This window comes from Mercenaria mercenaria, chromosome 14, assembly GCF_021730395.1.
Source record: "Mercenaria mercenaria strain notata chromosome 14, MADL_Memer_1, whole genome shotgun sequence".
Lineage (NCBI taxonomy): Eukaryota > Metazoa > Mollusca > Bivalvia > Venerida > Veneridae > Mercenaria > Mercenaria mercenaria.
This window is the reverse complement of record NC_069374.1, coordinates 38,190,039-38,202,227: the sequence shown is the minus strand read 5'-3', so window position 1 is coordinate 38,202,227 and position 12,189 is coordinate 38,190,039. Positions and strand designations below refer to the sequence as shown.

Below are 12,189 nucleotides of genomic sequence, written 5' to 3'. Positions count from 1 at the left end.
GCACGAGTTCTTCAGCGGAAATATTGCGCGACTTTAGGAGCGCAATATTCTTTCGCTGAAGAACTCGTGCATATTTCCCGATGCAAAGATAATAACCTTTTTATTACATACTCATCTACACGTATAAATATTATGTAAATATCATAAATATGTTCAATAGCCTGAATAGGATTGACAATACTGAACTAAATAGAAAAAATAGTGCAACAACACACACTGAATTACGTCACGCAGCCGATATGAAATTCAGGCGTCAGTGTATTGAAAAATATTGACGTTTCCGGTACCAGTGTAACTTAACGGGGAATAGAAACGAGAGTATGTAATAATTACTGATATTTGGTTTAGACATTAAAATGGATGTGGTTGTTATATATGGTCAGGTAAAACCCCTGAGATTGACAGATTCCCACTATCTTTTATTCTAGATAAAGCCAGTCTGGTTTTAGAACCTGAGTTATAAATATAAACTAAACAATATAGACTTAAACTAATTTATTTTACTTTGTTAACACCAGCTCCAATAGACTACCCGCGACATGTGAAAGTGTGGCCACACTCGCAGCATGCTATTAGAGTCACTTGGCAAGGTGTCAGCACATTATTTAACGAGGAATCTCTGCAAGGATATATTGTAAGCATTTACCTTTACGTGACACAATTTAAAGATTTTTATGTGCCTCATAATATGTAATGTAACACGAATCTATTAAGACTTACTGAAAATAAAGTTGGTTAAATGTTTCCTTGATACAGTCCATAGTTACACTGATACTTCCTCAATTCTACATGTATTCATTACATTGAAAAAGTTCAGACAACCTGGTTATGAGGCAATATTTATTATTCGTAGGCTTGAAGAATTAAACAGTTGTCATAATTATCTTGTTATTTGTGCTGGAGAAAGAAAACATATCAAAGAATGTCAAGTTTGCATAATGCATTATTTGATTGGGTGTGAATTACTTGTAAGTTACAGTCGAATCTAACTTAATGCTTACAGTATATGACATTTTATTCAATACATTGAGTGATATCTAAGAAGTCTAAATGGCTGAGACCCTCACGGTAAGGCCGCTGTAATCGCATTATTTGCACCAGCCATCTCTGTAAGCGTACATGGCGTTTCCCTAAAGACCTTTCCAGAATAATTGCAACCTTTTATTGTAGATTCGAATTTGGAAAATCCAGGAAGATATAAGAACTGCTCGAGATGTCGTGGTAGATAAAGTTAGAGAAGCTGTCGTTGAGGGTTTACAAACACAAACTGTCTATGTTCTTCGTATGTTAGGTTACAGTGTTGGCGGTGATGGGACCCTCAGTCCTCATATCTATTTTACAGTTGAAGGTAACTAATTTAATTGGTTTACTTTCTTTTTATCATAGTCCTCATTTTGTCGAATTTACAATCTTAGACTAGTAATCTTGAGAATATGATTTATATGATGTTTGTGATGAAAAATACAATATAATAAATTTTGGTGGATTTGGTGTGAGTTATGATGTTAATAATTACATGATAGGGCGTATATTTTCGATGATGAGTGGAAACATTTGTCCTTTAATTTATGTAATGAAGCGAGGGACAGGACAGTACTAGAGAGATTTAGAGGCAAAGATTAACTGACCGACGTTTAATGGCATACATACTGACTGAAATGGTGTTGAAAAATGGATTAAAAAAAGAAAAAGAAGCTAAAATCATTTTTCTTTTCCTACAGGAGGAAATGTACCATTTGATCCTACGACAACTAGATTTTGCTTCACATCAGAAGAATGTGACTCTGGCTCTTCATTGAAAATGTCATTGTTTTTAACACTTCTTTTAACCTTTATGCACCTTTCCTTATGATATGCTCAATATTTTAATGTATTGATTAAGTAATAACGGTAAGTGACATATCAGGACTGAAGAAAACTTTCAGACATTTTCTCTGTGCACAATAAACTGAAACGTTGATATTTTGTATCTGGTGGCATGGTCCAATTTACCAAGCACTCACTGTCCAAATGTTGGGAGTAGACAGTGTATACTAAAACGTTGTTAAGTGATAATTCTGTTGTACATCAAATTGTAGTTCCCGGTGTAGATTTCTTTCATCATGTCATGAAGTAAGACTCTAAGTCTATACATGTATATATGTACATGACAGGTTTATTATATGTGCCATATTAGACCCATGCTTCTTAAAATTTTAAAAACGCCTTAAATATAAATATATTTGAAATCGTTGCATTACAACCATTTTCAGTCTTCTTAACGAGACAAGTATTGTAAATAAATTGTAAATAAATGTTATGTATATATCATATAGACAAAACTGATATAATATGATTATTCTACATGTTTTAGGGTGATCTTCAAAAACCAGTAATGGAACACATTTCCTAAAAAAGATTTATTTCCAGTATTTTATTTTAATTATGTTTAATATACCTTATATTTTGTCATGTGTTTATATTGAGAGGTTGAGATACGATACTTACACGAGTACGTGTGCGGGAAGGATTGTATTCTGTGTTTTAAATGGCGGCTGTCAATAATAAGAACATAGAAATATTTTAGTAAATGTGATGATATATGCAAGCTAAGAAACATGTTAGTCGGACCAGAGCTAAGAAACATGTTAGTCAGACCAGAAGTGTTATATCTTGCTTCGTCATGATGTCTTTGTCTGTCTGTGCCGTCAGTAAATTACATATGGAATGAAACTTCTAATATTATTTCTTATTTCATACCGAACGAAGATTTTTAATGTTGCCTGAAAACGAAGCGACAAAAATGCACGCATGTTTATCACGCCTGAGAAATGGTTAAATGCAATATTATTGTACCATTACTGCCTATTAGGATTTATCCACCTTGAAAAAGTTATATCGGCCGACATATCAAACTTCAATAATCAAATCCAAACATTCGCATTTGGTCATTTTTTCCTGTAAATTGTAACTCTTTGTAATATCAGAATGTCTTGACGTAATTACAACGGCATGACTCCGACATATGAGTAATTAATCATGTGACCAATGGAAATCAGTTAATGATAAACTGTTTTATGAACAACTGTTTTATGAACCGGAGGACGAAATTTTGAACAAAGAAGAGACTGTGTACATTAAGTAGAATACAGGCGTAAATAGTCTTGTTAAACCAGAATATGTCCAGTTTAGTGAACAAGTTTAGTTATTGGACGCTTATTGCAAGTATAAAGTACAAGCAATGAGACACCACTTCATAGAATTAATTATATATCAATATTATTACACGGACTGCGTGGAATAAAAAAGGTACACTAATACAATGATGTGTTTTTGATGTATGCCAATCGTAAATTTAGTTTATTTTTGTTTGCTGAATATTCTGGTTTGGTGTGTATGTGCAACAGAAGCAGTTAACAGGCTGTATCATTAAACGAGACGATAATCTGGGCAATGTTTATTCACACAAATATTTTGTTTCTCCTTGAAGTAAATTACTCCAAATCGCAGTACTATAATGACACTGTCACTTTTTGGAACGTGTGCACGTGATTTAACAACTGCATAATAAAATATTATAAATCTTCATTTAAAGGGCACGTGGCCGTACCTTCATCGCATACTTGTAACAGGAACATGAATATTCAAGTTGTTATTAATATGGAAAACAGAATATTTTATATTTCTCATGGCTTACACAGTAGAGTTAGCGTTTCTAATATTTTATAGCTAAAGGTATATATTAGTGCCGTGTACAATTCAATTAATAACAATATTACAAGTAATTAAAAATGTAAAAGTGCACGCAACAATGTTGTTATGTTTTTGCTTAGCCGCAATCTGTATAGCTTCACTCTGCTGTATCATACATCGCCGAAGATCATTCTGTATGTGTGTACATTTTAATACCCATTATATTCATTGTACATTGTCAGGGGGAAAATAAAGATGTTTTCCATTATTTTTTAAAGTGTTATTTTTTTCTGTTTTCGGCTTGAGATTTACGTAGAAAGGACTGCATGCTTAATCTCGATACACAGAGGATATTACAGGAGTACGTTTTGATATTGTAGTTATTAAACGAGCTGAATAAATTAACAGAATGCGAGGCTCTGAGCCTTTTATTTTATCTTTTTGTTCATTGAGTTAAATAAAATTCAGTGTGGACATGTAATGTTTATCACATGTTAGCATCCTTTCTTACTTGAAAAGCTTAAAGTTGGCAGAAGACACATTTCCGCAGGTAAGTCTAATCTAAATACCAAGTTCACTGAAAAAAAAGGATAAATATCATTAACTGTTTGAATGTATATCTGAAAACAACTTCATTGGTATTTTAGAAAAAAGGCAGTGTTTTATGAAGTCACAAGTTACAATTTTATTTTAAAGTATGTCAAACTTCGATACAAAAATGATGTGATTTGGTTTATTTAGCTAATGCGATAAATTCGAACATTACTGCACCGATGTGGAAAAGTATCTTGTATCTTAGTATTATTCTTACATCCATGTAATCAGAAATAAAAATCATTTGCAACATATTGATTATTCTAACTCATGACAGCTAATTGATTGTCCTAACCCGTCTGTCGTCGTCCATTAATAATTTCGTCAAACGACATCTCTTCTCAAATCATATGCTTGAAGGTAACGAGACTTTCTTTTTATGTCCCTATGATAGGCCTCTGAACTTGGCAAGCCGTTAGGACCATCTGAGCTCAGACTACCCTGTGACAGGCCTCTGAACTTGGCAAGCCATTAGGACAATCTGAGCTCAGACTACCCTGTGACAGGCCTCTGAACTTGGCAAGCCATTAGGACCATCTGAGCTCAGACTACCCTGAGACAGGCCTCTGAACTTGGCAAGCCATTAGGACCATCTGAGCTCAGACTACCCTATGACAGACCTCTTGTTTACATGAAAATAAGTAGGAATGATAACGGGAAAAATGGTGGCAGCATATGACAGACATTCTAAGTGCAAACTGTTTTACACATATGAAATATCAGTCATATTCGAAATTATTGTGTGCAAATTCCATCTCTTCATAAGGATCATGACATGGTGGAGTTGAGAGCAGAAGGACTTGAGAGTAATCAATTGCTGAAAGTTTGCAGTGATCTTTTTTGTCATGACAGGTTGCAAGGGTTGAATTTTGTTTTTTTCTTAAAAAAAGAGAAGAAAACATGTATGGTAACAAAGGCTGAATACATGTTTAAAGCTGACCCTTTATTTTGCTTACACTCGGCATGAAATAAATCAGGTTAATCATGCTTATGATATGGGGTTGCCTCAAAATTTGATATGCGGGGAAGACATAGATTTTAAACATGCAATACAGTTCAGTGTTTTAGATATACCAGAAGAGGGGTGATGAAGGATATCAGAACAAAGTTTACCAAATAATGACATTGCTTATTTTGGACATTTAGAAGAGATAATTGATATAGGAAACCTGATTGATACTGCCACAATTCTTATCTTCCTCATGGAATTTACATGGTCAAATCATTTTCAGGACCGCGTAGATTGTATAAGTATCTTTTTTGACGAAGTGACTCTGTCGAGTTACCGCGAAACAGTTACCTGAGAGCCAGATATTTTCCTCCTCAACTTCAACCAGTGATATATTCTTTTTCTTGCGTATCATTTTCTACAATCAATAGAAGAATTAACTCGAACGGTTTTCTTTTATGCACTATATAAAATTTTCATAGTTTGGTATAAATTTATGCTTTACACCACGGTATTTTCCTGCATCGACAAGAACACGTTAAAATCTGTCTGGCGTGCAAGAATCATGGAATATATTAGGCATTGTAACTGAAAATACAAACTTCATGTAGGAGCTATCTATATTATATGTATGTGAAGTTAACTGCATCAGAATACAAGGACTGAAAAAATTATTAAAATATCATTTCCTGAAAAAGTTTTATTTGAGCTAAAAAAATGATCCCGGATGAAATATTTGGAAAAAAATGGAGACAACTCCGCAAAGACTTTATGATAGGCTTAGGTGACAATTGACCTAGTACCTCATGCAAACTACCCACTTTTTACCTCTAATCATGAAAAAAGCATGCATACTTGCCACATGGATTAGCAACCTGAATACAAAACTATGTAGAGATCAAATAATTGATTGCCCTGGGGAAAGTAGGACATTTTTTGTGGTGAAATTTGTCAACAAACAGACGATTTTTTTTAAAAAGTCAAAACCCACAGAATTTAACAAGGTGAAATATGTTGAAAAGGCTACTGCTGGAAAGAGAACAATCTCAACTACCCATACATATGCGTCAAAGTATGGGAAAAATATCTAGAAATAAGAGAAAATCGAAGAAATCAATTTCAAGACTGTTAGATGCATAACTGTATAATCATACATGGCATTTATCATAGATAGGTTACTTTTCCTTTGCACTGATATAACATGGGCAGGATTAGGATTAAGAAACGGTGTTCACTCAACAATTTCACTATATAATTAGATTGTTTCCCTTGCGTAAAGAAGGCTTAGGGTAAGTCTCTAAATATATAGCCAGATCGCGAGCAACTGTGTATATGATTGTAAGGAAGATGTTTCGAAGGATGAATGAATGCCATTCACATATTAATTAGTTACCGTTAATTTGCAAATATGTTGAATCAACAGGTTAAGAGCACTTTTAATTGGTAGTACGTTTAATCCCCAGCAATCCTTTACTTATGTATTCAATAGAATATACGAAATTCATGATTACAGAGAACACTGAAATAGAATATGATATCAAGTGCATTCTATGTGCCCCGATTATGATGTTCATGAACGTTGCCTTGGTGTCAAGTGGATATCTAGCCTTCGTTCAAGTTTAGGATATTCATTTTCCTTTTGAATACACATTCTTGTGATGTCTTTGTCTTTTCCCTTTAACATTTTAAGAAAGCTCACAGACTTCTTACATCCAATACCATAATGTATGATGGAAAGAGAGGACACATTAACTAGATGACAAGGTTAGCTTTTTTTCAGGTAAAATATGGACATGTACCATAGCCACAATAATGAACTGGTCCCTGACACTTGAAGATGCATTAATAATATACTTCTGTTATTTTTCCGTTATAAGGTATAATGTTCTGAAAATATCCATTAATTTCGGCTGTAAAGAAATCGGCGACCCTAGTGTTCTATGTTATAGACACCAATTATATACGACAATGTTATAGTAAATAGTTTCAAGTTATTGTTTAAATAAGATTTGTTGTTTTTGAGTTTATTCAATAAGTGTAACAACCACTAAGAGCATACCTCAAACACATTTAAACATTTCTCACAGATGAACTATTTCTATAACTGCTTTCGTTTGTCGGTTGACCTAGGATATGATATATATCTATTATGATATAGTGCCTACTGTGAAATAAAATAAATTATAGTTCATACATGATAGCTAGTGTAGGAAAAAGAGATTGATTATGTTGACTAAGGTGCGACCGTGAAGTCAGACGTAACAAGTTACAACAGTCGTGATTAAAATGTATATTGAAGAAGGTGAAAAATTGAGGGTTGAAAATGAAAATGATGAAGATTCTGAAGAAGAACGATTTGAGTGATTTGAAGAGGCAAGATGCCACTGATGGAACAAAAGGAGAAACGTGGAGCGGACAGTTTGAATTTGTGTTGTCGCTTGTAGGCTATACAGTAGGACTTGGAATTTTTGGAGGTTTCCAGTTTTCAGCTACAGAAACGGTGGAGGTAAATTTATATTGTGTTTTAGTAACGTTTTAGATTGACAACTGTTATTGCCAATTACAAGAGGAAAGCATTCTGTCAAGATTTAAAATAGAGCGTTTATATATGTTGCGCTTTTCAAAAGATAAAATCGCTCGGAACGTTTGTGTTTCTGGACCATAACCCTTAGCCAGCTTGTGACAATTGATTCTGCCTTTGCGACCAGTGCAGACCAAGACACATCCGTGCAAGCTAATCATGGTCTGCACTCTTCGCTATTCAGTCAGTAAACTTCAGTTAACACCTCTTTGAATAATAAGTGGTACTGCCCGAATTGAATGATGGACCAGTCCGTTTTAGAAATTAAGCAGGCTTATACCCCAGTCACACATACGGCGCGGATAGCTATGTTTAGACACGGATAGAAACGTAGTAATCCGTATCGATCCGTATTTGAACCTTACCTGAGAGTAGTAATCCGTATCAATCCGTACCAATCCGTACGGCTCAGATACGGATCGATACGGATTTCTACGTTTCTAACCGTAGCTAGACGTAGCTATCCGCGCCGTATGTATAAGGGTTTATCTACGATTGATGAACAAAGTTTCAATACTTAAATATCCGCGAGGAGTAACCTAATATTATTCATAGATTAAAGTCACCATTGTCCACCATTCTTTGGAGTCTTCATTATCATGAATAAACGGAATTCAATATCTGTATTCAGCAGTATCCAATTCAGTCATCAAAATCTGAAGAAGATTATAAATGAGCCGTGCCATGGGAAAACCAACATAGTGGCTTTGCGACCAGCATAGATCCAGACCAGCCTGCGCATCCGCGCAGTCTGGTCAGGATCTATGCTGTTCGCTTTCATAGCCTATAGCAATTAGAGAAACCATTAGCGAACAGCATGGATCCTGACCAGACTGCGCGGATGCGCAGGCTGGTCTGGATCCATGCTGGTCGCAAAGCCACTATGTTGGTTTTCCCATGGCACGGCTCAAATTATTTAAATGTTTGCGATAATGATTTTACAATACCGAGATACGAGCGTCGTAAACAAAAGTTCCATTTGATTTTATTTGTCTTTTTACATTGCTGCAGGAAGACTGGCACTTTATGATATTAATGTTATCATAACTTTACATCAGTACAGGACGCAGTTTTCCGGTTCCGGTTTGTAATGGTGGTGTTATTTTTTGCTCTGACAATAACTGCCACTTAAATGACTTTCCAATGATATGAACTGGAATATATAGATATGTGATTGTTGGATATAAGTTCTAAATTCAGAATATAGTGACAAAATCGGACTATAGACAGTATCTTGTGAGTAAACGAACATTTCTTTAAAGTATTTTGTCTTCAACAAACCAAGTTCGTAAACATCGCTCAGTGGAGAGGTCACGTCGGATTGGCCGGCGGATAGCCCCAGACTATAACAGGACTAAATTGGCTAATCTGATTTCTGGACTGTTGTGAATTATTGTGCTAAAGGTATTTGTAAACAATAAATTATGGCAGAAGATAACCCAGTGGATGGTGATACTGGTATGATAGGGTGTCCAAGCCCTAGCATGTCATCATCTTTACAGTCCAACCAATCCTTGTCCCCGCAGCCAACAGGCACTAATGACAATGAACATAGCTACGACGATATTAATAAATTTCATAAACTAGTGACACTATATCGTGATTACCCAAAGGGTATGTTCATAGCACAGGTTATAAGGGACAATGCCTCCAGTGAACCTGACCTCGACAGAGTCCGTCAAAAATACTTTGAAGTGATAAAGCAGGAGAACAATGATTTTCTATTCGGCGTTCACGCAGAACTTAAACGAAGGGTATTCACACGTAAAGGTGAACCTGTGGTATATAAACTTGCTCTTGATATCTATAATATCATACAAGTTGCCGAAGGTGAGGACTATTCAGTACTAAAAGACATGATTAGCACGTCTAAGACCAGATCCTCGGCTGTATCTGCGCCCAAATCGATGGTGCCCTATCCAGCGACGCATACGCCGGTCTCTAATAAAACAATACAGAGTGGTGTTTGTCAGTGTGCTAGTGAAATGGCGTTGCTCAAGGACACTGTGGCAACGTTGCAAGCTGGCTTCTTACTACTCAAGGAGAACCTACATGCAAGTGATCATTTGAGAACTGTGCAAATGAATTTTGTTAAAGCTGAGATGAAGGGCATTAAATGTGATATTCTCGAATGCGGACTGAGCATATGGAGATGTATTTTAGAGTTGGATTCTAAAACGGAACAATGCTACCATACGATGGAGCTAGAGAGTCGTCTGCAGGTCCTTGACGATCGTGTATATGGGCTAGAAAGTTTCATTGACTCTAATGATATTGTGTATATATCCAAATACACCGGTGCAGATGTGTCCGCCCCTGTGAATTCGGACACAGCGTTACTTGAAGAGCCCGCGTCTGTACACCATACATCAACTCCACCACCTGCTTATAAAATAAAGTTCCGGAATCATGTTTTGAGTTTGGTAATGTGATAATCTCTAGTGTATATGATTCTATTACTACCTATACGACTATTGACGAAATTGCTGAATTCTTGTCGTTGACAGCAGTCACATTGACACAGGAGGTGTCCCGCCCTGTACACCATACACTTTCTGGCGATGTCCGGCCTGTTGCTGATTCAAACGATCTCACGCAGGGTGCTGATGTACCGTCCGTGACGGAATATACCGATCCCACAACGGAATGTATCGATCTCATTAAGGATGGTGATACACCAACTCACGTGCTGTCGGACCTAAATCACACGAACAACGATACGTTAGCGTCAAATCCTATTGCAGTTCGTGTTACGGTTAGAAATAGTGACAAAAGCAGTGTAGATAGTGTTTTTCACCAACTGATACGTAGACATACAAAACACTTCTGTGTTATTGGTTTTTAAAAAGTCTCTAGATGTAGATAGACTACATACATTTATTTCAAGTGGAGGCTTTCATTGGCGCAATATAGAATCTGAATGTGGACCCAAAGTGTTCACGATACGTAAATTCCCCATGAGATCATCACCGAATAAAGTAATTGTGCGTCTTAACCTCGCTGCCGACGAAAACGCAAACCTTGTGATGAGAGAAGGCTCCTGGCCTAAACATATTAAATGTGCACCATGGATGTCACTTGATGCTCGCCGAAGGTTAGAGATTAGGCGGACGCGTGCCCATATCCCAGACGTCCATGATTGGTCGCGTGAAAATGGGGCAGACAGCTTTAATCAAACAGACACTTTTGTGCATGAAAATCGGTTTAACTTGCTTATAGAACAAGTAGATTAGTCTGATATTGTATGTACTATTCAATACTCAAGTGTCAAAATACTTAAAATGGATTTGTTAAATATAATGACTTGGAATGTTACTGGTATTATGTCCAGTGCATCATACCTAGGGGACATACTTAAATCAAAACAAATTGATATCTGTGGTTTATCTGAACATTGGCTTTTCCCACACAATGTATATTTCTTAAACAGTATTACAAGTGATTATAATTACCATGTTGTATGCGATACAGACTTAACGGATTTCAAGAGAAAAATAGGTAAAGGGGGCGTTGCTATAATGTGGCTTAAAAAATATGATAATTATGTTTTACCTCTATGTATTGATGATGACCGGATTATCGGTATACAGCTACAAATTTTTCCAGCGCAATATTTATATTTCAAGTATATTTCCCTTGTATAAACTATTCAACTAGTGTTTTTACAGAATATGTTGACAAATTGTATGATTTATATAATATGTATTCTGGAAGTGGGATAACTCTTTTCATGGGCGATTTTAATGCTAGGTTTTTTAGTATAATGCGTTAAATGGACGTGATTTATATTTCATTAACTTTCTGTCAGATTGTAACTTAAAGGCAGTCAACACGTTATCGTCGTGTATTGGTGCTGATCACACATTTGTATCTTATGACAATAAGTATAGATCTTTAATTGATTATATTTGTGCACCGGTAGAAATACTAGATTTGATGAGTTATTGTGAAATTGTAGATGATGACAGTTTGAATGTCTCAAGACATAGACCTATTATAGCGTCATTCCATAAATATGTAGACTTTTCTGTTGAACCTACATGTGATATGTACAATGTAAATTGGAAAAAGGTAACTGATGACGATATTATGTATTACCAGTCTTTATTGCTATCTGATAGCGAGTTTGTAAATCTTGAAGTGTGCTGCCCAGAGAGAGTAGATTTGGACACTATATAGTCTAAGTTCACAGAGAAAGTGTTGAGTAGTGCTAGACAATCTCTGCCGCGTAAACGCTTCAAGCCATTTCTGAAACCCTTTTGGAACCACGAACTTGCAAAATATCACATACTGTATTGTACAGTCGTTCACCCTTGGTCATGAAACTATTCAGGAGGTTGAATGTTATACACATCTTGGGCTAATAACGGAAACGTTCCTTTCTACCCATAAA

At 35.8% G+C, this 12,189-nt stretch overlaps 1 protein-coding gene across 1 annotated transcript in view; it reads left to right on the top strand.

The window, feature by feature from the left end:
• The window catches only part of LOC123527320 (contactin-5-like), a 70,881-nt gene extending 66,778 nt beyond the window's left edge, over positions 1–4,103 (top strand). The window contains exons 24-26 of the mRNA XM_045306704.2: positions 519–634; positions 1,171–1,348; positions 1,722–4,103. Coding sequence (XP_045162639.2) covers positions 519–634; positions 1,171–1,348; positions 1,722–1,852 — 425 coding nt within the window. The 3' untranslated portion in view covers positions 1,853–4,103. The remainder of the gene's footprint in view (positions 1–518; positions 635–1,170; positions 1,349–1,721) is intronic.
• The last annotated feature ends 8,086 nt before the right edge of the window (positions 4,104–12,189 follow it).